The sequence below is a fragment of the Anomalospiza imberbis genome, chromosome 4 (assembly GCF_031753505.1).
Source record: "Anomalospiza imberbis isolate Cuckoo-Finch-1a 21T00152 chromosome 4, ASM3175350v1, whole genome shotgun sequence".
NCBI lineage: Eukaryota > Metazoa > Chordata > Aves > Passeriformes > Viduidae > Anomalospiza > Anomalospiza imberbis.
Window position 1 is genome coordinate 1,310,493 of NC_089684.1, and position 26,508 is coordinate 1,337,000.

General features: G+C 38.3%; 2 protein-coding genes across 5 annotated transcripts in view; one reads left to right on the plus strand and one right to left on the minus strand.

The window, feature by feature from the left end:
- Nucleotides 1-26,508, plus strand: part of EXOC1 (exocyst complex component 1) — a 204,396-nt gene that overhangs the window by 96,454 nt on the left and 81,434 nt on the right. The gene's annotated exons all lie outside the window — the stretch shown is intronic.
- On the minus strand, nt 4,499-18,358 carry NMU (neuromedin U). Of its 4 annotated transcripts, XM_068186754.1 has the most exons (10): nt 17,984-18,333; nt 15,133-15,191; nt 11,833-11,880; nt 11,675-11,734; nt 11,086-11,115; nt 10,929-10,979; nt 8,827-8,901; nt 6,641-6,694; nt 5,274-5,313; nt 4,499-4,685 (listed from the first exon to the last, which is right to left on the minus strand). In XM_068186754.1, exons 1-9 carry the CDS (start codon nt 18,123-18,125, stop codon nt 5,278-5,280), a joined length of 555 nt encoding a protein of 184 aa, XP_068042855.1. In that variant the 5' UTR covers nt 18,126-18,333; the 3' UTR covers nt 4,499-4,685; nt 5,274-5,277. The 4 variants fall into 4 exon arrangements, with proteins under 4 accessions (XP_068042855.1, XP_068042856.1, XP_068042857.1 ...); XM_068186755.1 differs by lacking the exon at nt 11,086-11,115 and having other exon boundaries at nt 17,984-18,345; XM_068186756.1 differs by lacking the exon at nt 8,827-8,901 and having other exon boundaries at nt 17,984-18,335.

Here is a 26,508-nt window from a genome sequence, read left to right on the forward strand (position 1 = left end):
TACCTTGACCAATAAAGATGAATTATAGCCCAAACATCCTCTGGAGCATTTGCAAACTTCTTTCGCATACTGCTTTCCACAACTTTCTCTTAGCTTCACATACTTTTGCCTCCTCTGAAGACATTTCCATTCCTGCAAGTGCTGCTGCTTAATTAGAGAGTAAAAATAATAATAGGCATCTTTGGAACATTTTACATGCATTTTAAAATAATATCTAATGCATCTCAGTTACTTAAATTATTTGAATAACTCTTGAGCTCACAATCTTAAAATTTTAGAGCTAGAGAGGTATCTATGCCAATCTTTATTCAGTAATATAACATTCAAATAAATTTTTTTAATTCATCAGTATCAGATTTGGGAAACTTGAGTAACAAACAAATTGTTCAAGCATTTATCATTTGAGATGAAGCAACAAAACATTAGAGCATGTACTAAATATTTGTGTGATTCTGAATATGAGATTAGTTTAAGGAGGAATTGCAGTACCTCTGCTGACCAAACAGTTAAAAAAAAACAGAAAGTTTTAAAATAATCAATGAAAACTGAAATGTAAAATCAGTAGATGGCAGTCTTCGTCTATAAAAATACTTGCAAGGTAGAAAAGGAAAATACTTTAGTGAAACTTGTTGAACTAAAAGCAGCTATTAATTACACCAACTGAAAGCCACTGTGGAACTGCTTTTCACCAAAAAAAAAAAAAATGTACAATGTTATTATACTCTAGGAACAATACATTATAGTTTTGGTTCACAACTTTCACATATTTATGTTGTTTTCTTTCTCTGAGAGTACATTACTAGATCCAGTGTGTTAGTCCTAGAATTATTGTAGTCATTTTAAACATTCATCAGCAGTAAGTACAGGTGGAATCTAGACAGAGGATATGTTTTGATCACATTAGCTTTTTTATTTTGTGTAAACTGCATGCCTCATTTTTCCTAGTTACAATACAATGCTGGGCAGAACTCAGCAGTGTAGCTTGTAAAATATGTACAAAAGTATACATGTGATTGTCTGGTATAGCAAAAATTGCTGAAGTCGATACAAGGTGCCAAAGTTTTCTGAACCTGGATTCATAAGCACATTGACTCTGTCTGGTACTGTAAGTAAAATGATCGGTGTCATCCTATTAAATAGTTGAATGAGGCTGATTGTGTCACAGTTGTGCCTAAGAACAGTGTGCCATGTGTCACAGATTTCCGGGATTGTAGCCTGGCTGGGCGTGGAAGGGAGGTCACCGGATTCAACCCTGCAGCTCAGGTAGCATCAGCCTTGGGCAGGCTGTCCAGAGCCATGTCCAGACGGCTTCTGAACATCACCAAGGAAGTAGACTATGCAACATTTCAGTTGTTTTCCCTCACAGTAAAAAAGTGTTTTCGTGTATTCAGAGGGAGTCTCCAGCATTTCAGTTTGTGCCCACGTCCTCTGGTCCTGTCATGGGGCACCACTGGAAACACCTTGGCTCTGTTTGCTTTGTACCCTCCATTCAGGTATTTATAGACTTGATTTGGTCTCCCCTGAGCCTTCCTTCAATATAAACTTCAAATGAATGTTTTCCTGCAGTAAGAAATAGACAAGCCATTAAAATCTACCTTGAATAAGAGGCAAACCAAACACAATAGCTGTTTATTAGGGATCCACAGCTGGCTTTTAAAACCACACAAGTTTATTGACTGCAGTATCTATCTTATGAGGAAAGGCTGAGGGAATGAGCCTGGTCAGCCTCAAGAGGAGAAAACTCAGAGGTGACTTGCTGACAGAACCTCATCAATGGCTGTAAGTGTCAGCAGGGAGGGTGTCAGAGGATGGAGCCAAGCCAAGTTCTTGTCAGGGGTGCCAAGCAATAGCAGAAAAGACAATGGACAGAAACTGATGCACAGGAAGTTCCACCTGAATATGAGGAAGAACTTCTTTGCTGTGTGGCTGGCTGTGCACTGGAACAGGTTGCCCAGAGAGGTTGTGGAGTTTCCCTCCCTGGTGATAGTCAAGAACTGGCTGGATGCAGTCCTGTGCCATGTGCTCTGGAATGAACCTGCTGGAGCAAGGGTGTTGGATGTGATGACTCAGTGTTTTCCCCCCCAGCCTGACCTGCTCTGTGATGCTGTGGTTCTGCATCTACCACCACTACAGTACAAAAATTTTAATGTATTATATAGTGAAACTATAGTAATTACTATAGTAATTCATAATAAATTGCATTTTATTACAGTAATATATTTAGAAACCATATTGTACCAGAAATGAGTGCTATGCTAGAAGAAAAGTATTTTGCTCATAATAGTCAAATTAATTACTTAATCAATTAACAATTCTGAACAGTTTGATACCAGCACTAAAATACAGATTTCTTCTTTAATGGCATGCCACCCTCATATGGGTGGCAGGTATCCCATATGCAAAACATTATCTATCATAAAACTGGAGCTGTGCATGACAAGATACGGTTTTTCCTATTTTTCTTGTGCACATGAGAGAAAAGGGATACCCACAACCAATTGTCCATTCTTTCTGGCTTGAAATGCACAGAAAACTCTATCCAAAACAGGAGAGAGAAAATGGGATTCAGAACTTCTTTATGTGAACATTTATTATCCTTGCACAAAGTCCTAAAAACTAGCAGAAAGTGTCTTTAATGTGGCAGAGTTGTCTTTGGTGTAGCAGGGTGAGCGTACCTTTTAATCAGGCAGAAAGGGAATGAGCCCTGCTTGTGTAACTTGGACAAATGTTGAGACTATAACACTTCAAACACAGCACGCCTCCAAACACACAGTGGCCCAATGTATCTTCAGCTCAACTGAGGATGTGTAACAGTGGTTTCCACTGTGGCCTGTTAAACGCTTTCTTTTAAATACCCAGCTTTCAGAGTAAATAATTTTGTTCTAACAGAACATCAAAGCAAAAAATGGTGTGAACTGTTTCTGTGTGCCACTGGCAATCAGGAAGAAGTAGGACAGTAATGTGGGTTCTGTGTGATGGCAAAAGAGTAGAAAGTGGAAAAAGACAGTTGTGTCAGTCAGCAGACATTACTATTCAAAAGATTCTGAGTTTATTTTTTAGGAGCATGTACATGGACAATAGTGACACGTGCACTGCAAATCTGGATAGATATCTCTCACTACACCTGTACATATCAATAGCTTTCCTATCAGTCTCATCAAAGCCAGCTTCAGCTTCCTTCATATGGTTTCACTAGAAACACAAAAAACCCAAACCGAACAAACAAACAAACAAACAAAAGAAGTTCCACCTTTTGTTCTCCAGAGTCACCAAACATTTTAAATGTGTGAAAAGTAATAAGCAGATGTAATGTAGAACTAATGAAAGAAAAATATATATTTATTTCAGAAATTAGTTAACTTTGCCATAACTCTCGGTAAGAGAGAGGGGGAAAGAAGGACTTTATTTAATTATAACGATACAGGAAAATACAGAAATACAGGGGTGGATTGCTACTAATGATTCAGAATGGTAATCTTCCTTACACTGACTGGCTTCTTTATGAAATTATGTAAGTTAGTTATCTGTACATGTTAGATGTCATACTACTTGTCACTATCTCCATTGTATGTTTAATTTAGAATCCTTTTTAAAACAACCAAGTGAAAATAATTAAAATTAAATGATAAATATTGAACAAATTTTGTTATAAGAAGTGCTAATTATTAAAATGCAGAGCGAAAACAAGTGCGCAAGAAGAGGAAAACTTCTTCTCAATTTGGCTTCCTCTGAGGCCGTAAGTTTTCCAACTACCTTCTGAAGTTTTATTGCTCATCCAAAAGTGCAGAAGCAGGAGTAGTAGTGCTGAGGCCAATTCAAACCACGACCAGCCAATACAATTTTAAAAACTTTAGCCCACTTCTAAACTGAGTCATAGAAGCACAGAATGGTTTGGGTTGGAAGGGACTTAAAGATCATCTAGTTCTGAGTGATTAGTTACTTTCAATATAATTACAACCACAACAACATAATTTAACAAAATGTTGTTGTGAAAATAAACTCGGAGAGATAAGCTGGGAAGATTGTAAGGCTAACTTGGTACTTCTGAGTAGAATTTCTTTCAATCTCCATCAAAAGTACTTGAGTTTTCAAGTGAATTGTGACCCCACTTGCAATTAAGTCTTCTTCTAAATGAGAACCTTGGTGCATCTGCATTCTTAATAGCTAAAAAAGCATGCCATTATATTTTAGTTGAATTAAAGTCACAATATTTCTTCAAAATGTGCAACTTGTTCAGGTTCCTTTTATTAAGGGAAAAGGGATTCTCTTTTTTTTTTCCAGATGGTGAAACACACAAATCACAACGTATTCTGGAAAAAACACAGTAGTCTTGATTGCAAACATTCTCATTAAAACAACTGTCTGGCTGAGGGCCTTTATTTAGAAGGGAAAATTTGCTTAACACGATTGTTAGAGGCAATGTCTGTTGCTAGCAAGAAATGACTCTTTTACAGTTGAATTACATGTGGTTGTAAACATCATAACACTAGGAAACAAATAATTTTAATATGCTTTTAATATAATCAAGATAGTAAATACCTTCTTAACAGAATCTGGTTTAAGAATATTTACATTCGAGTGATTTCTAATTGTACATTAATGACGAATAATTATTGTAAGGAAAACAGTATGTCCATGTACTCAGCATTCCTGCAGTTTTAGTTCTAAGTCAGGAATCTATAATCCTGAAAAATAAGATAGAGTATTAGCTGTTGATATAACTCTAAGTTATAAAAGGCTTAAAAATGATGGCAGAATAAAATACATGCGAAAATGCTTGGTATTGGTCTACATTTTTGCATCTCTCCAAATAGTTGCAGGCATTGAAATTAAATCCTGAAGTTTCACTCAGTTTCAGAGTGAGTTTTTTATCTTTGTGAGATTAGGATGTCAGGATGTCAGTTTACTTCTCAGCATTCTTTTGACAGGTAGTTGACTCAGTTCTTTCTTAGACTTACTTGTCATCATCAGTACTTTCCAAATTGTTTACAAACGTGCGATATTTTCTATTTCTTGCTGCCTGAAACACCTCTGTGCCCTCTGTTCTGGGAACTGAATACCTACAGCTTCTGTTCACTTCATCTGAAGGTAAGTGTAATTAACACATCTAAGTGTATTTAATACATCTGGGAAAAGTTTGTGGGTGGAAATCTAAGCTGATTACACAGTTAAAGGCTTTCTGAGACAACTTCTGAACAAAAATATCATGGTCTATTTGGATAAAAATGAACTAATTTACATGTAGATCATGATCAAAAGCATTAAATAAATACCTCCTTAGCGAAAACCCACTGATCTCCTTCCATTACGTGGCTGAAAGACAAATATTCAGTAAGTCATATATTCTGTAAAACTGACAGGATTTATTAACAAAGCCCCAAACAACTTGGTGTATATAGAAATTAGTGAATTTCTCAGTAGCATCATTGTGATTACTGTCAAAGATAGACCTAAGATAAGTTATTGCTTAATCTGTATCTACCTCTGGAGGAGAATTACACATTAAAATTTACTGCATAGCAACTGAAGAATGAATTTTCTATCCTGTATGATTTTATATGGGGGAGAAAGCCATAAGAAGTCACTTCAAGAGATCGTTAATCCTTATTCTTTTTGCATTTTCTTAAAATGTGCTTTCTGATTGCTATAATTATTGCATTATAAGTGCTTGTTGCTATTTACAAAAAAATACATGTCACCCTCGATTTTCTTTCTAGACTGTATTCTTTGATATAAGCAAGGACTTTCTCTCCGTTCACTGTGGTGTTTTTCTGGAATATTTTGCACTGATGAGGGACCAAAGCTGATAAAAAATTTCTTCCTGGGCTTAAAAAGGATTTGTCTTTTACTCGGGAAGCATGAATGCACCAATATTAATATTACCCATAACTTTGGCCAGTCATAACAAGTCTAAGGATCCAAGCCTGATACACAAGAAATGTGGCTATACAAATCTGTGGTCTTTTCATTTGAATTATAGAATAATTTAGTTTGCAAAAAGACCTTTAAGATCATCAAGTACAACCCTAGCTACATTTTTATTTAAAGCCATCAGCCACTTTTTTTATTTAAGTAGAAATACTAACCAAAATCAAGACAACTATTCAAACATCTGACATGCCACCTTCTCAATTTTGCTAAAGTGAAGGAAAAAGGCTCTGTGGTGTAGATGAACACGGTAGATTCAGTCTCATGAGAATTTCTGTATCTAGTTTCTTACCTTACTGGTCAAAACAGAAGGAAAATGGCAATGTCAGACCTAGCACAGTGTGTAAGCATGGAATCATATTTATAACATGTGCAAACATACCCTGTTGAACAATGCTTTACAAAGATTTTCCAAGATGCCATATTTTCTAGAACTTTCTCTGACAAATAGATACAAAATAACCAATGACTTCTTAAGGCATAGAATGGTATCATGTATACACAAACCTAGGAATATGATTTTAAAAAAAATCCTACAATTTTAATACGAGGAAATGTCGGGAGCAGACCTGGAGATGTCCCGTAGGGTAGAATGGTCTAACTGAAAAAAATTATCCTTAATCACAGTAATTCTTTCTGTAATTCAGTTATTTCTCTACTTTTTTTTTTTTTAACTCTCACCATAAAACAAAAACAACAAGAAACACCATACCCTGTAGAAGAAGTAGCCTCTGCTTTGAATCACTCCAGGTCCTTGAAGTTCTTCCTGAAGAAAAAAGTATTTTAAATTATATCTACAGCTGTAAATTAGTACATACAGAGAGGTTGTTTATGTATATATAAAAGATATTTCTTCAGTACGTCATGCAGTCTTACTGCTTAAATGCTTTATGTGCATTTCTCCGTGTCAGTAACACCAAGTTTATGTTGTCATGTAGAAATAGAAGAGAGCATATGAATGGAGCCAAATTCCACCTGAAGTTTTAGACCAGGTCAGATTGCTTTCGAATGGCACTAGGAATGATGAACAGCCTTTGCCTCTGATTTTCCAGGGTTCACTACCCAGGCACAACAAGAGTGTCTTCATGATAGCAGTCTCTACAGATAGAGTTGCTTTTTGCAACAAAATGGACAAAAATGCAAAGTTTAAATATCAGAAGCACCTGGGCTTCTCCCAGGAATGAGACCCCAGACTGTTCCCAAAGATGTACCATAACCGTGCCTCTCACATTAACTCCCAAGGAGCAGTACTTGTGATAGTCTATCCTGTCCATGCTGCACACAGGGTGAAACACCTGCCTAGTGATCCATATAGCAAGGAGGCTAACAAATGATGAAGAGCATAGAAGTTCTATTTAAAGGTAACAAGTACAAAGCATGAGGTATCCAGTTGCTTTAATGAGACCTTCATGATTAGGGAACACATAAGCTTAATCACAGTGTTTTATTTGCTTCTGTTGGTATCAGAGAGGGGTGATGTGTCTGTCCTGCAGGTGGGGAGACAGGAAATTTGAGAAACAAAATAGTCTCAGTATCATGCTTACCAGATCATTAAAATGAAGAGGGCTTTTATTTAGCAATGGGGGTATTTCTCAACTAAAATCTGGGGTGCTGTGATCTCTTGGGCAAATATCATAAGGTGAAGTGTCATAGAAAGGAATCACACCTGCTCTCTTCTAATGCTGTGAGAATTATGTAAAACAGGATGACTCCCATCATTTCCAAACTACAGAAGCAGATTCAATCCAGGAAAGCTTTCAAAGGAAGTAGAGTTTAAACTATACATAATTTTGGAGTCTTGATTTTAATTCTGACTTCAGTTCATCACATATAGCATTGTACTCAGTTTCTTACTGCACATAAAACATCTGTATGATTTTTATTTCTATTGTTCTTCTCATTCTAGCATTATCTGCATTTGAAGCATCCATCTTGGCTTTATAATCTGATCACTACTATAATTTTTTATATTTTAAAAGGGTAAAAAATTTTCTGTATATTGCCATTTGAGTCTTATGGTATTCATATGTAATATTTTCTACTTTTTCTATTCAATATGTGAAAAATACTGAAAACAGGAATAAAATAGGCAGCTGTTGCAAGATTAAGAAATTTATCCAGAACAGAAAAGTAATCAAGAGCAAAACTACTAGTGAGAAATTGTGATTTATGTTAATGTCATTTTCCTCTTACAACCAGACCCGCCTTAAGGATTACATGTTCTTGTTTGAGTTCATGTCAGAATTTTGGTATTAGTAAACAGCTGAAGCTAACAATCTGTAATTTTTGTAACACCTGCCTTCTAGACTTCTAAGGGTTTGGAGATGTTAAAAAAAAACCTGCCATAATAAATATGCAAGTTTATTCACAAACCTGCATGTACATATGTACACAGAAATATATGTATTCATGAAGATGTATGATTACTTAGAGTTTTATTTTAATGCCTGCCCTTTAGAAGGTATTTTGCTCAGTCTCTTATATTGACTAGCCATAATAATGCTAGAGTCTTCTTTCTTGGATCATATCCTATCAGGCAGGCTGTAGCTCAAGAGGACTCAAAGTCGTGAAAAAATCTGGTGCTGTTTCAAATTGGAGAGAAAGAACAAATTTAATGGAGCATGTTTTCTTGTTCACCCATCCACCTTTTCAATTCCTTATCCAGTCAGGGAGAGAGATGGGTGTGTTTATGTACAGCAGGTTCTGTTTTTCTTCCCAATATCAGGAGGAAAAAAGATCAGCAGCAAGATGACCCTTTCTGGAGCACATTATGTGACATCAAGATTTGTGTAGTCCAACCAAGATATATAAGCAGAAAGGTCTACAAGGGCATTTTTAGAAAAGCTAATGAATCACAAAGCATAAGAACATAAGCATGCAGAGTTTCAGTTTACATACGTCCAGTTTGTATCTCTTCAGTCTTCTCTCATTAAGCTGAGGAACGAGTTGCAGTAAAGGATGCAGGACAGATGACTGAGAGGACACGAACACACACACATGAGCAACAGTGAAATTTGGCCCTTATGATGCAAAAAAAGTCTCTTTCTGCAGTATTAACTCGTGGACCAAACATGCACAAGTAAAGGACTGAAGACTGAGAAACTTATTAATTGAAAAACTTTTCTTTTTAACGTTTTGACTTGACAACAAACAGGAATCAACATTTATATTTACACTACACAGAGTGATGGAGGGAAAAGCTATGTATCCTCACCTTTACTAATTGAAAGTTCAGAACCATTTACAGACTCCTGGAATTACTCAAAATTTGTTCAGTCTCTATGAGTGGTTCTGAGAATATTTCCATACAGTATTTCTACTAACACTTCTAGAATTTTCTACTATGGAAGTTAGCAGCTTCAACCTCTGTTGTGCTGAGAAGTTCGTTTTACTTCAAAATAAATGGCAAAAAAAAGAAACCTGTATTTTTTGCTAAAGAACAGTGTACAGTAGAAATCCATTCTCAAGGGACATTTGTAACCATGACACTGGTCACTCTATCTAAGCTCCAATCATGAAATTCCTTGTGTTCCACAAGACTTTAAGCTTGCAGACAGCCTAATTATGCATAGTGGCATTGCGTGCAAAGTACTCACTCTGGAAAAACACAGCTATGTGGGATTTTGGAGAGAGGTCCTCAGGAAGAAATAAATTATAGAAAACCTATGTTCCATAACCAATTTAAACCTTCAACTCATATAAATGTAATATTAAAAAAATGCATTTTTACTATGCTACTTCTTAGAAAAGTAATGCAATTAAGAGCATTGTAATACATGGAGCAACCAGAGTTACCAAAGTGTTATTGTACTTAATAGGTAAAAATAACTTGCTTATTTGTAGCCAATTTTGTGCTACCTGCCTAAGGTAGGCAATACGGGATCATAATACTTTAAAAAAATGGGAATCTGATGTGATTGAAGTAGTTCTTGAACATCTCAGCTGTCCACTTGGGCTCTGTCTTGCAGCCAGTGGAGAGAGCTTATAAAGCTGAGGAATGATGGACCTCACCTAAGTAAGTATCTCTGAGAATGGCTAGAAAATTGTCATCTTAACAGCTAAACCAAAAGTGAGAGAATGGTAATCTCTGGGAGCAGCAGCAAAGGTATTCAGGATGGTGGTGCAGTGGAATGCAGTAACCTTTTAAGGAGGAGCAGCAGCAGAAATAGCTGTTTTCGCTGTGCCTTAATTACCATTAGAGCCTCCAAAACAACCGTAGTAGGAAAACATTGACACCAATATGAGCAATGTCACTTTCTAGAAATACACCACATATTCCTGGAGAAATGTAAAGAACAAGGCAAAAACGGACATTGGCATGTAAGAATGATTGTTAAGAAACAAGAAAATATGAATACATTTAACTCTCTCAAAATCCTATGGCCCATAGATGCACACAGATAACAGAGTATGTTTGCACTTCAAAAGCGAGAATGGAACATGTACTTGGCTTGTTGGTTTATGAGAATACTTTTTGAGAAACAGCTCTTGGCCATGGTTTAAACTATATTTTTCACTCAAAATATAATCCAAAGTTTATGTGAGACTTAAATTCTATTTTGCCTCTACATATTTATGACATGCGCAAAATGAATTAACACAGTTTAACTAAAAATTAATAAAAATGCTTTCAAGAGTATCTAATAGTTTTGGTCATGTTCTCAGGTCCTGTAAGTCCACATTGCATCACTGCATGGGCTATGTTCCAATACCCAAAAAGAGTATTTGATCTCATTCTTAAAATTTGAAACTGCAAGATTAAGATTCAGTTGGGATTCCATGAATGTTTTGTTGAGTTTGTTAGATTTTTTTTCTCCAGATCTGTACAGTACTGATCATCCTCTCTTACATTATTAAAACACTTTCTGTACTGCAAACATGCAACTCCCAGCCCTGAGCTTGCTATACAGTTGGAGAGACTACTGCAAGAAGGAATATTGCCTTGGCTTTGTATACAAGCACACATGTACTCACTCATAAGGAGGTGCTATGCCACTTACCATGATGTCTGAGTTGCCCGAGTCATGAGTCTTAGAATAATGAAATAAGAACTGTTCAAAAAAATTAAAAGTGGGGTTTTACTACAAAGCAGGGCAAGAGTTTTATGATTTTCTTGCCTTTTTTAGTGATTGTAGGACATATATATAGACATCTTACCCTTTTGGTGTTGTCTTTCTCATCTAAATCCTGTGGGAATAATAGTTGGTAGAAAGGCTTTTATTCATTAAAATAAAAAGAACGATGGATAATTTTGATTAAATACATAATCTTTTCAGCACTAGGTTGAAATATCCTTCTTCCTTGGCAGGTGTATTATATGTCTTTGCTTATCAATCTAACTAATCATTTTGATTTCTGTAGAGAGCACTGATTACTCTGCCCTAGAAGAGTCAGATGTGCTTAGTAGGTGTTCCCTTGTTCATCCCCAGACTCTCCTGAGTAAATTTCTTTGTCTATTGAGTAAATTTTTTGTCTGCTGAGAATTCATAGTTTTTCTAATCTAGAATAATAAAAGCACCTAACACCTTGTACTCAACCTGGAGATAATTTTCCAAACATTGATGTATCCCTGCTATCTTTACAAGGTGTTACATTCTGGCACATGGCATTTTAGAGTAAAAACTGATAGAAGTAATTCCAGTGCTGAATGGCACTTTGCATTCTGGGTCCTCAGAATTCATTGTAGACAATGGCACAGTGAGGGATCAGGCTTCAAAAATGCTAAGCAGTCTTTTGTGCGTGTTACCTGTGGTTTCTGGAGAAATCCCATGATCAAAAAACAAAGTTCTTCCAATGTACTGGATACCTAATGCAAAGAAAACAGGAACTTAGGTATCACACTTCCAATTCTACCACATATAACAAACAGTATCCAAATAGTAGAGTTACCTCTGTCTGACTCACCTGAGGCTGAGAATCTGTGGACAGGAAAGCAGAACATGCATCGTCTATCTGCAAGAGTTCACACAGTTTTTTTAGGAAGAGTAATAAAAACAAGTGAAATATGCATATTTTCAGGAAAAGGTAAGTGCAGCTAATGGCATGGCAAGCTTGCCTACTGTAAGGCATCCCTATAGGTCCATTCATTAAATACCTTGTATTCACAGGGGGAAAGGGCCTTAACCACATTAAAAAAAAAAAGAAAACAACAACAAACTTATACTTGCTTGACCCGAACAAACATATGCATCTGTGACCTTTATTCCCTACCCGCCACATACCCCTCTTAAGTGCAAACTTCTCAGACTAAGTCATATTTTAAGTTATGATTGTAAGCATCTGGGGCATGAACGATGAACTTGAACCTCTTCTGCAATATCTTTGAATTATGCAAAACTGTGAAGAAAATGACAAAACTAAGACAAGGGATTCAAGGATCAATCCTCTAACAGAACTCTTCCAATTGGATTACAGCATCCTTACAAGCATATGACACATGCATCCCTTGAGTGATTATGATATGTGCTGGCACGTCTTCTGCACACCACTCAATTTGTGCCAGAAGTTTCCTAAACACTGTGTGAAACACCACTACTGTTTGTCTTCACCAGTCTTTTCAAAGCTGTCTTCATTCAGTGCTGTCATGATCTTTTCTTGGAAGAAGTACAGAAGTGATTCCTACCCATCCTCTCCCTACGGTACATAACCTTGTATCAATTATATCCTCCTTCTGTCTCTTATCCAAGATGAAAGAATAATATAATACTGACTCATTTTTAGTAGAGTTATTAATAGAGAAGGAATAAGAAATGGAATAAAAAGTATTTGAGTTCAGGGAAATAATATTATCAGTGCTGGAAGCTCAGAGTATTCTGTAAGAAAAGCCTCCAGCACTGCAACTGAAGTTGCACATTTTAATAACAATAACAAAAAGATATTTACAATTTTAGTAGGTAACTTTAAAGTTGTATCATACTAACTTCCATCAGTATTTGCTATTTTTTTCCATGTAATATTTGGTAGTGTTAGATGAAAAAAAAAAAATCTTTGCCACTCATGTTGTTCACAGGCTGCATAAAAATCATAGTGATTTTTGGGTTTTTTTTTGATAGAGCAGGGAATGCAATTGTTGTTTCAAAATTTTTATAGAAAAAAAGCCCTAAGTGACATGCATTAGCAAAGAAAACATTAAAGGAAAAAAGAAATTAGAAAAAATAATGCTTATCTGAGCATTTCAGAACAGGAGATGATTCATTTCTCCAGAGACAATCTATGAGAAAGCATTAGCAGACATAGTGGAAAAACTAATAGCTCATAGGATTCCCTTTTCAAATAGGTTTTGTTGGTAACACATCCTCTCTGTTCACTTTTTCCTTCATCTTGCACGTGTTTGAGCGTATTAGTTCAGCTTCACTACTTTCAGGGTAAGAAAGTATAGAGGAAGAAGTCAGCAATGAATGAGATAAAATCAAACTAAAGTAATTTTGATAGCTCATGTTAAAAAAAAGGGCTGTTTCCTCTTGGGGATTGTTTGTGCTTGGTTTTTATTTGTTTATTTACTTGACACAGAGAACTGCCATAATTCAGGAGCAGAACAAGCCAAATACTGCTTTGTGTTCAACACAATGGTATCTTTCAGCTAAAACCTTGACAGACAAAGCAAGGACTGAGGAAAAGCCACAATTTCTCTTAAGTCCTTTTTAAAAAATTAGTAGTTTCTGTCTTTTATGCTTCTTCTCCAAAATTTTCTCTCGTGTCTCAGAAATGTGGCCTGAGGGTAGGAGATTGCAAGTTGCTTGGTGTTGGGTAATTAACATAAAGAAACAGAAGGAAGTAAGAGACAAGTAATGAAACAAGTTCTCAAATTTATAAACTCAGAGCCATTCCTGGAACATACTAGGTTTATTTAGAGGCAGGGTTTCTCCTCAATGATCCACTAGCACAGTAGCAAAGAGGGAAGAATTATTACTTACTTGCATTTTATGAAACCCCAGTGACCTAGCATGAGTGAGCAATTATGTTGATTTAGGGTATGTGACTATATATCTAATTCTCTTTCTTTAGACCCTTTCCAGTCCAGCATAATTCTGGTTCTAATGGTAAGTTTTATATTGCTTCTATTATAAAATTTTTAAAAATTTAGTACCTTATGCATACCGTTTTCTTCATTGAAATCAACAGGACCGTTATCTTGGTTTCCAGGCACCACAGGGACAAATCTTACAGCTAGCAAATCTTATCAAGACATGCAGACATGTATAAAACAGCTTTTTAAATTCAGAATGTAAATAACTCCTTTTCCAAAACTCCTTATAGTTACCAGGATCTTAGGTCCCAGGACACAATTTTTTCCTGGGTGATAAGCATCACTAGGGCTCATTCAAGTGCCAGTCTAGAATAGGTTAGGTTTTGAGTCACCATGTCCAATATGAACTGTGGGGAGATGACAGTAAGCAGAATGTCTCCTGTAATGGTCTCAGTCAGAAGAAATTTACTCTTTGCATCTGCCCCCCTGATGAGTCACTTATTTTCCAGTGTTATCAAAAGCTACTAAATTAAATGTCAACACAACAGTTGACAGCTGCAGCAACACCAGGGCATGCAAGTTGCAGGATAAACCCTCTCCACATGTTATGCCCTGCCACTCCATCTGTTCCAAAAGGGCAGGGAAGAGCCTGTGTTAACACATGCGTCACACTCAACAAACGTTCGTTTCAGAGATGACAGTGGAAGTTATGATACCAATCAGCAGCCAAATGTTAGAGTGGCTAATTGACACAGTACATTATTCTTTACCCAGTAAATTGAGAGGCCGGGATAGGATTGAACAGTGTCCCAGCCTTGTGTGCAGAACAGAGGATGCAAGAAGCAAGAGTGGATGAGGTGAAACAATTCCTGAGTATCGTGTACAGACTATAAAGCTACCAGATGTGAGGGACACTGTGATGCTTCCAGGGACAGTGTCTGCCTGGTCATTGACAGTTATCAAACATAGCTCTCCGTTGAGACAAGGCAATCTTTTCTCAAAATGACATCTCAGCACTTAGTCCCAGCATCCTCCTGAAGCAACTGTTCAGAATACCTGGAAAATTAGATATTTCTCCTCTTTGCTGATGCCAGGATAGGAGACGTACAGGAAAACGTACTGTAAGAAAACACAGCTGAACAACTCTGTGCAAGAGAAACACTGGATAGTGAGGTGGGACTGTAGCAAGGATGGGCACAGAAGAAATGGGAAGATACCACATCGCAGATGATGCTTACCTCTTTCAACAGCTGCAAATCCTCATCTGATTCGAGTGCTTGGGATGGCATTGGTGCACCTGGAAGCACAAACTGTCCTTAGCAACGCTGTACGGCAAAGGTCATTTGTGTAAGGGTCCCATGTCAGACATACCGAGCACAACTATTAACTGCAAAGGCCGAGAGCTCCTTGGTCCAAGGAAGTCTGTGACCCTGGGTGCTCTGTGGTTTTCGCCTGCTCTATTTCAGCAACACAGCAGGACGCTTTTTCACAAGTTCACAGCAGATATGGGCACTCACATAATAACGATAAACTGTGTGGAGGTTACTTAGGCCTCACTGAGACCTGCTCAGAAAATCACATTCCAGTTCCTACAACCTCGAGCTTTCTGGCAGCTCTGCTCCCCTCCAGTGCATGCACTGTGAGTTGAGGATCTGGACTCTACTTCTTGCCTTCTTGTATGCTACAGCTGCAGAATTGAACATGCACTATGTAATGTACAATTGTATATACATAATGCCCATGATATGAACACATTGTTTTGACAAGGGGATAGACAATACATCTGCACCTGGATTTGTTTCTTCTGTCTTGCATATGTGATGTGGAAAAGCTTGTCCCTCAGTAGATTAAATGCGTTCTTAATTGCATAACAATGCAGTGAAGCTGTGCTTAACTTGGGGGATCTCCTTTCTCTATCTCTACTCACCCAGACTGCAGACACTGTCCCAGTATCCCTTCCAGCTCAATGTCCAGAATGTCCCTCTTACCACACTGTTATTTTGCCTGGCAGTGTATTTCTGGTAGCAGCGTATTGTTAGAGTCTCTGTAAACCACAGAAATGAGCATCACCAAATTGTGGGTACGTCAGACACCACGCAATGATGTCAGTGAGGGGATGTGCTGTAACACCCGTGGGAGGGAAACTGGTGCTGGACTTCTAGACCTAGCTAGAATGTCCAGGAGCAGGGAATAATTGCCATCATGTTATTTGTTTTACATTTACCCCTGGTAACAATAATCACAACAGTAATTAGTTCCAGGCATTAATGGAATGGGATGGATTTCAAAATCACATTTTTGTACTGGCACGGACTTAAGGTAATCCATTATTATGGATGCTTGCTTTGCCCCAGTAAAGAATTAGAGGGGCTCTTAATTTCACACTATATAGAAGTGGGATTTTAAAAAAAAATCTGAGTTGTTCACATAACAAGGAAACTGATTTCCAATTATTTGTTTCATTTCAAAGGAAAATGACAAATAAATTAAAGGTGCTACAGTTGTCTTAGGTTGTCTTCTGCTCTTAAATTAGTGTATTCAAACTGAAGTACTACCTGGGAATAGTATCCTAGTTAAAAGAGTGGAACAGGGCAATATTTCAAATTGGAAAACATTGGAAAAAATCTGAACACTGCTTCTGCCATTGACTGTTTCCCAAGGCTTTTCAGGGAGACCTAAAGAAATTCATTTGCATGCTTTAGTAAACCTTAGGGCAACAAGCAGGAAAGCCTGAATATCATAACTTTCTCCTTTTTTTTTTTTTTTTTTTTTTTTTGGCCTGTAGCATAAACTTCTGGACAGAGACGATAAATTATTTCCCACTCCTCACTTTCCTTCACCCTTCTCTACATATTCAGAAAATTTTATTTCATGTGCAATCTCATCTGTTTTGTGCACCTAGGACTGTGTTCCTCCAAAGACTGAGCAGTGTTCCTTCATCACCCCATTCAGAACAGGGCTGCAGTACCTACAGGACTTCATTCATTTCCACGTCAGCATACACAGTGAAACGTTAAGGTTTTTTTGTAATATACACAACATAACCATAGGGGAAAGGGGGGGAAAAAAAAGAAGGCAAGAGAGAGAAGAGAGAGAGAGAGGAGAGAGAGGAGAGAGAGAGAAAGAAAGAAGCATGTGCTATTGAAGAAAAGAGTCCTATTTAAAGGGAACACGGAGGAGGAAATCCTTCCACAAAATCAACATTGTCGACAGCACATTTGGTCTCCTATCCTTCAATTCTACCATCTTTAAGAAATTCAACTTCTTTCAAGGCAGTAGAATGCCAGATGCACAGTCTGGGACTCACAATTTACATTTTCTCTTCCCTATACTGCATCCCTAAACAAGCTCCTGGCAATCATTTGTGTGAGAACAGTGAGGAAATCCTGTGTGTCACTCCCCTCCATTGTGCTCATCTTCCTTCCCTCCTCTCTTCCACATCTTCAAAACTTCTTTTTAACATACTAAGTATGCTGCCATTAGATTTCTTTGGTTATTGATATAAAAAAAACAAAACAAAGCAGAAAAAAACCCCCTCACAACTAAAGCAAATCACACAGATGAAATACAAGCAAAATAGAAATGGTCCTTGCACAGCGTTTTGTAGCGTTATTTTACAAGGTGTAAGCAGTAATCTATCTGAGTTGGGAAAACAGAGTCGAAAAGAGAGTGTGGTTTGTTAAACAGTCCTCTAGATGTTTCACAAGAGCCCCCTGCTACAAAAATAACAACTTTCAGGATTCCTCACCTGATAAATATTGCTACAGGTTGGGAACGGCTGCCAGAGGGTCCTAATTTGTCCTGCAATTTTGTGGCACGTGTTGTTTCATGTCTTTTCTTACCTTTTAAAATCACAGTAAATGATACTTAAAATTTAAGCTCTTTCAGCAAAAGCCTGTTTCCCGGGGTGCTGGAGTGTTTTGCCAGGACGGAGTAATCCTGCCGGGATACGGGAAGAAGCCCCTCAGAGCAACCCCCGCAGCTGCGCCCAGTACTGCCCCGCAAGGCTGGCAGCCTGCGGGCCGCCTGCCCCCCGAGAACGGGCAGGGCTGCCGGCGAGGAAGGGGCTGCGAGCGGGACGAGCCTCACCTTTGCAAGCAGAAACGGAGGAAGCGAGGAGGACGAAGAGGAGGAGCAGCGGGGAGCCGGGCAGCGCCGCGCCGTCCCCTCCCTTCCTCCGGCTGCGCTCGGGGGCGGCCGCGGGGGGCTGGTGGTGGCACAGGTGTCCCATGTCCGCCGAGCTCCCGGCGCCGCCGCTCTGCCAGCCGCTCTTCTGGGCATGTCCTCGCTCCCTGCCCCAACTTTTTAAACCCCCCCGACACGTGGACCAGCCCCAGCCTGGCTCGGGAGGGCTGCCCCGCTCCCCCGGGGCCGGCGGCCGGTGACTCAGCCCGCTCCGCCCCGGCGCGGGGCCGCCGGAGCCCGCGCTGCGGCGGCGGGTGTCCCCGCTCGGCACGGAGGCGAGGCGCTGGCCAGGCTCCACGCCCTTTATTAAACCCCCTCCTTAACAAAGAAATCCATGTTTTAGTCCCCCGGAGCCCTGCAGGAGCCGCGGTGGCTCCCTGCCTCCCTGCCTCCCTGCCTCCCTGCCGTGGATGCTCCGAGGGCGGCGAAGGGGTGCTCAGACACTGCCCCAGCCCGCTGCACGGCGGAGAACAGGCGTGATGTGAAGCGGGTAAAGCGGACCCACTCGCTGGTTTGCCCCCAGCTAGCTGAGCTAGGGAGTGAACCTCGCGGAGCTCGCACGTGGGAGAAGCCGTCGGTGGCTCTGGGGATGGGCACCCCTCTGTCTCAGCACGCACTGACTGGTCACTGAATTTCCTGAAGGCTCCCCGGCTGCAGAGGTGTGACTGCCTCCAGACTTGTCCTATGCCTTGAACACACACACAGTGCCATACCACGAAACAGAACTCAGCGATATGGTGATATTCAGCTATTAAAATCTTAATACTGGGCTTAGCAGGGTATTTTACTTATAATGCAGCTGCAGACCTTGGTCCCAGTTGTTATTTATGCCTGTAGATAATAAAAGAATGACTGACAATCTATGACAGCCAAAAGTACACAGACTCCAGATCTGTTAAGGCACTTGGGCAGTCTAGTCCAGCCATCCCTGGAGCCCAGCAAGGTCTGGCTTACCAGAGTGGCTACCCAAGTCTGCCGTTCCTCCTGCTGTCAGATCCAACAAGTGATGATCGCCACCGCCAAGAGTGAGAAGATGCTCATGCTAGTGCTGACCTGTTGCTCATGCCAAGCCCAGCAGCAAGGTCTGACTTTGAAGTGTGGCACATTTCTGACTGTCTCTGCTTTCTCCCATTTGCTCCAGGAAGGTCCTGCACAGCTGAGGTGCTGCTACGATGTTACAGAGATGATCTCCGGACGGGACATCCCAATTTAGAGTCTATCTTTATGATTTGTTTTCCCTTCTTTTTATGTTCGTATTTTTTTTCTCTTGGTTGCTTTGTTTCCTAAGGAAATGAGTACATCACAGTCCAGCAATGAGACAATAGCACAATAGCAGAGATTGTCATTTTCCATAACAACTTGCAGTTCTTTTTTACCATTTCAGTGGATTTTGACTGGGGGCTAAATAGTATGTGGTGGAGTAAATCTGCCTGACAAGAGTGGCTGTTACTGTGAAACAAAGCAAAACTCTGATTTATAGCCATAGCACTGGTGTTTGCTCTTTGCCTTCACCTTTATCAGATGTATGTGAAAAAAGTGGGCTCTGCCACCCTGGACACTTTGATAGGCCATCAACATTGCAAAAGCTTTGCCAAGCAGCATGCTAAGATGCTGTAAAATTCTTTTAGTAATAGGAGCATCTTCTCTATCAGATTCAGTAGCAAAACTTTCCTCTATGTGTCTGGGGAGAGAGCTAATCCCCATGTCAACGGAGAGCCAGTTATCAGAGCAGCATATAAACTGAAGAAGCCTGTATTTTGTATGTACGGTTGTATTTATATCTACCTAATTAAAAGGGTTTTTAAAAATAGTTTTAGTTGAGGTATTGCATTTAGTTCTGGTTTTTCGTTAATAAAAGCAGAACACATTTATTTGAAAAATTTATCATAAATGGGGAGTCATCAATGCTGAAAGATATTTTGATTCAACTAATCTATCTTGATTCAACTGCATGAATCAGTGTCCCAAGCTTTAGCCTAAGGAAGGATTTAATTTGTTATGAATTTTAATTATTACAGTCTTGTTAAATATTTAATAGATGGTGAAATAAAATAAATTACAGTCTATTATGATTTGAGTACAGGATACCTGCAAATACTCTGCACCTGTTGAATGGTGCAGAGTGTTTTAAGAATACGGAAGAAAAGATAACATCTTGAATTAAACATTAGTTTCAGGTGAAAGGCTTTTGATTAGCCCAGAAGCTGCATTTTTGCATAGTGTGTTTTAGTACTGGAAACTGAAAAATTTTGCTGAGACCACTTGCACAAAAACATATCAGGAGATTTTGAAGACTACGGGAAAAAATTTCCAGGTAGAAAATTTCTGGTCTTCCATTTACATTAAAAGAAAAAATTTGCATTTCCTGATACATGGGTAAGGTAATCTGATTTGGGAATAGTTATAATCCTCCTTGTAATATACTAGAAAAAACAATATAACTTCTAACAAAAATATACATTTGCACAAAGGTCAGACTATATATTATACCAAGATAATATTTCTACTGAAATTGGTGCAAATTTTGCAGAGCAAGTTCATCAAGCTTGAATCTGAGTTTATAGGAAGCTTGTATGGTTCATGACAGTCATCTTTATTCAAGGAACTCACCAAAATTCAAGTAAGCATTCTTGTAAACAGGAGAAAAAATACATCTTTCTCTATTGTATCTGGTTTTGTTTTGTTTAATAGCTTGATGAAATTAATGTTACACTATTGCGGGAACAACACACATCCTCATTAAACGAATAGCTTGGAGGATGTTTTGGATGCTGTAATTAGCTTCTTTGAAATATTTATGTTCTTCCTAATGTTGCTTGAATAAATGTTAATTCTGGCTAGTGGAAAGGAAGTCAAAGAGCTGGGTATGTGAAAACATCATCTTCTCTGTCTGTGCAAAGGCAGGGTCAGGAGGTACGTCACTGAATCCACTCGCTGCATACACGCACACGCAGCCTCTGAAGAGGTCAATGCACGCTGGTTTTTCTATGACTTTAATTTAATAAAAATGATGAGAAATCATTCCTTCTACATCTGAATGCAAGCACTAGGTGTGCTTTTATCCATACTGCACTTTTTTTCACCAATGTATTTCAAACTTGCTGGGCAGTGCTTGAAATGGCTCACTGTGTGCAAGCATGAGGATGCTTCTCACAGCTTCAGATGGGTCCATTAATAACTTGTTCATCCTTCTGTACAATGGATAAGTTGTGCATGTGGATTTTGTTCTTTCATTTTTATGTTCTAGAGAATTAAATTTTGTGTAAGAAAGTCTCAGAAATTAATTAAAGGCTGCTCAGATACTATGCCCCTTCAAGGTATTTTCTCCTTTTATTGCTAATAATGAATAGAGATTTTGTGTCAGAACAGAAAAAAGATCCATAAAGAAAAGTCACTGGAGTCTCAATTCAAGAATAAACATCTCTAATTGGGCTTTTATTACAGTGTTGGGCTAACACAAAGAGACAATCACTCAGTAGTATTCTTTAGGGATGTCTCCCTACAAATAGAAAGCAAACAACAAAACCCAAGTCATATTGGGCATGATAGACCCTGTATTTTCTCAAAAAATTCCTTTTTTACTTTTTCTGAGATGATGCCTCAGCTCTTCCTTTATGAATAAGTAAAACATAAATGACCCTCTAATGAACTAGATCTTGCCTGAACTACTGGAAATGAGGACAGAAAACCCAGCTGCTGTGCTAAGAGAGACTCCACTAGGGAACAGTGATGGGACTGATCACAGCAAGTGTTCAGGGCTCTCTTCAAGAGTTACAGAATATTTTGCATAAAAAATTCCTCGTGTAAAAGAGAGATGACTGGACTCATTTTTAATGACTGAAGAAAATCTGATGACAAAAACTAAATTCAGGAAAAACATGATAATCTTTCCAAAATGGTGGCTACCTGTGAATACCCAGAAGAAATGTGTAATTTTTATGGACTTGAGTTTGTTTTAGAAGTGGAACAGGTCACAGATGATAAACCTTTCTCCACCAAACTCACACCATTTTCCATATTTTCCACTAGCATTCACCATTTATTATATACAAGCATGGGACTAGAAACAGAAGAGATTATTGTTTTATGAAGTCCTGATGATTGTAGAAAAAAATATAAATTTCTACTATAATTACTATATCTACTATAATTACTATGTAAGAAGTATGGTCACATAATTTTTTTGAAAAACGCTAATCTTCAAGATGCTCTCATCTCAACTTTTCTCTCCTCAGTATTGCTTTCAGAATCTACAGGTTTTATTAACTGAAAAGACCTTAAGCAAGAATATAGAGAGTGAAGGTGGATGAGTAATGACACTTAGAAAATGTCATTTTCCCTTCCACACCCCTGTGAGATGAGTTGGGTTTACAATGGGATCATTTCTCTTGTAATGAGAGACAAACTCATATAATGACCTCACAACGGTTTTGTGTTATTTTTTTCACAATATGCACATAAATACAGCAGAAAGGAAGGAATCCTGAAAATTTGGTTTATAAAGTTCATATTTTGCCAAAGGTTTTGAATTGTCATTGGCTCCAGAAAAAAAATATATATAATCCAGGGCTAAAGTTGGTACACTGTCTAAACTCTAGTACTTCACCAAAAGTTTCTTCTCAGCTTCCTAGTGAGGTGCAACTAATGCCAGCTGCAGGAAATTTCTTTGCATGGATGCAATATATAAGCACTTGCTTGAGAGTTTGAAGGAAAAGACCATAAGGAAATAATTTGGAAAAATGGATTAAATCCTCTGAGTGTCTTCCAGTTTGAATCGTTCAGAGATTCTCTGCCCAAACTGTGAAGCAATGGGATCCCAGTAGTCTGTTGTTTGTCCTGTTCATCTGCTCACTGTCTGCCTAAGACTAGAGCACTTCGCTCATGTCAGATTTACTTAGAAATCCTATTTATTAATAGAGCAGAAAACTGAAGAAAAATTCATAGATTTTGTTATGTCTAAATAATCATAAACAAAACCCCAATTCTACCAATCTCTTCATTCTTGTGCCAGCACCACAAAGCTGCTCTTACTGTGGGTTAATCAGCAAGGCACCTTACTGTGCAGGCTATTACTCCTGTACAGAGCCTGCAACTGTTTTGTTTTCATTGTACCAACCAGTGAATGCAGAAGAATGCCAAAACCCATCAGTAGGGTCTTTTCCCTCAAAACTCAAGAAATTTCTCTTTTCTTAGTTTTAGTTTTTTGGGTGTCTATCATAAGGAGGTTTTGTAAGGTGTCTTACCTGTCTAATCTGAGACACCATGATCAGGCACGTGAACTTTTCAACGGCTTTACAATAAATAATAAAATGCAATTTAGGAATTACAAAAACCTTTTATACACACCATATTCTTTATTATCTTAAAAATGGAATTGTTTTCTGTGCAGATTGATCAAATATATCACTGATGGTCCGTGCAGCATCCTTGCCTACTCCTTCCAGATTTTGTTGAGAACCCTCTCATTATAAATCTGGCTGCTCATAGTACATGATGGGTCACACAGTTATTTCCAGGAAAAACTGAGGGTGACTTTCCTTATAAAAATGCTACTTATCAGGAAGAAACATTTGCAAATGATGAATAATACAGGTTATTACTACTGCTATGAGTGGCAGCTCTCCCCATAACAGCAAATAAAACCCAACTGTCTGCACCACTCTTGCACTCTCCATCTCAAATGACAGCCCTGGAGTGAGTAGGATCACTATTTCTTATTCTTATCATGGAAGTGAGCCCACAAGGGCTATAAAAAGTACAGTAACTTAATATTATAACATATTGTAATAGGCTAAAAATGGATTAATGCCAGGAGAAAGACATGGTTTTGTTTTTGGAGGATTTTTTAAATGCACTTGGAAATTTAGGACAAACTAGTTTTAAATGTCTTTAAGGAGGAGCATGAGACTGTCATATTCTTCAGGGGAAAATCAGTCTACACAAATGAGATTTTCATTCCTAAATTCTTTTCATTCTGATTTCATATTGCTGTCTTCCCAGACAAAAAAACCTCCTCAAATATACACATTATCTATGAAAAACCTCCAGTTTTACTGATGACATCAGATTTTAAAAAGCGATTCTTTGTTTCTGTTGAGGAATATGATCAATGAACACTGCAGAAATCAAGTATGACAGAACAACTCCAATAAAATGACAAAGTTGGGAAGTCCAATAAAAAAGAATTAATCAATTCAAGAAGTTCATGCTTAAAAATATAGACTTTTTTTTTCCAAATGGGCTGAAAACTAACAGCAACTTATGAAAAGAAAAACTATGAGCCTAAAGCACAGCCCCTAAAATGGAAGAAGGCTGAAATACATAATACTGCATAATAGGCAAAAATATATGCTAGGTAAACTTTTTTCTTTTCTTGAGGAGACATGATGAAATTATCAGAAAGGGTTATTTAACAAATATTACTACAAAGGACGTTGTGTAGGGGTTAAAAGGGCTACACCACACTTCTCTCTCCAGAAGACAGTTTATCATTTCTGCATGTATTGGCACAAAGGGGACATGTAGAGGTTATTTTCAGCCTCGCCCTGGGCTGCGCATGTTTTTGTAGAATAATGAAATGTAGTCCTTCCCAGGTGAAAAGAGAATGCAAAGCACTGTTAAATCAAAATGAAAACTGTATACAACTTTTCTGGAATAAGAAAATTGGGGCAGAAAACAACCAACTATTTCAGTCAGGCCCAAATCTACTTTGGATTTACATTCTGGAGATGCCAGCATTAAAGACACTTCCTTCTGAGATTACAGAATTGAAGAGACTTCCCTTTGAGATTAAAGTCCTCAGTGTCGCGCTCCTGAGTAACAACCACGATAAAAAGGCTTAAGAATTTCAGTCAGGTCACTTCCAACTAACTTATGCAATCTGAAATCTATTTATACTCATTAAGGAACCAAAATTGCTTTACAACAATTTTTGACATTTAAAGTTAACATGATTTAAGGTTTAAACTAAACAAAGTTTGCCTGATCTTGAATCACTATGCAAATTAATGGGACGCTTGAAAACAGAGGTTCAAATAATAACAGCACTCAGTGGCACATAATCCTGGGGTTTTTTTCCTTTCTGGGCAGTCTTGTAATAACACAGAGAACATGGGCAGCCATCAGCTCCATCAGGAGTGACCTTGAGTTGATGCTTCTGAGCTCTGCTTTTGCCAGGCTTGTTTTCACTGTGGCAGATTTTTACTGACAGGTAAGCTGCATCTCATTACTTCAAGTAGTAATGCTTCAGGAAGTGAACACCTTGAAATGTCACGACCTTTCCCTGACAAGAAAAAAATGTCACCAAAGAAAACACATTAGAAGTGAAGGACAGAGACTGGGGATCACAACTAATGAAACCACATTTATTGCACTCTAATAAAGTAATAGACTTTTAAATGGAAATACAATTTCCACTTGAATGACAGGTATAGAGTATGTACAGTGGTTTATCAGTCTGTCAGTCCCTTGTCAAAGAGCATCTACTGCTCTGTGAAGCAGAGAACTAATGGAGCTACACTAACTTTAAAATGAGACCGAGCCAATCGTTAACATATTCTGTTCTGGAAATTTTTATTCTAAAGCTACAGCTGCAGTGTATGTCAGGGTTGGAGAGTTAACATTTCACTAGACATTTTGCCAGACATACATGACCTGACAGGTCCTGGTGTTAGTTCCTTGTGACAAATGCTCTGAATCTAGAGACAGCTTCTGATTTTCAAAATTATTAAAAGGAAAAAAAAAAAATCAGGTGCTCTGTTGGCATGAACCACACAGTTATGCTAAAGACAGGTTTCAGGGGAGTGAAATTACACTAGCTGAAGTTTAGCTCCAGATAATCTTACTGCCTGGTGGCTTAGGACTGAACTCTATATATCATAATCTATGCAGAGTTTTTCTCTGTATTTTTATACAATATTTAATGCTGCATATAGAATTTGTGTACCTTTTTTTTTTTTTTTTTTTTTTGGTTTGTAGAATTTTGTACATAGAATATTGCATCATATACAATATTCTGTCCTGCATATAGAGGTTTTTCTCCTTCTTCCTGCCAAATAGCAGCAGAAATTTTTGGAGCTGATGCAGCAAAGAAATGAAGCATCAGTATTGGCTTTCCTTAGTGGCCAGCACCAGCTCTGACACCTTAAACTGGAATTTAAGCATGTGACTCAAAGCTGAACAAAGTCCTGGGCAGATATGTAAGGGCAAGGACAGCCACACAGTGACCTGCCCTGTATTATGAAATCAGCTTTTCATTATGCAGTCATCACCCCTGTGCAGGATCCATGCAACATGATAACCAAACTCAAATGAGAAAGTATTATTTTTTCACTGATGAAAGTGAGACCCCATAGAAATTACATGGAAATATTCCCCAGTCTAATTGCCCAGACTGCTTCTGTTTTCATTGAAGACCACAATGCCATGTC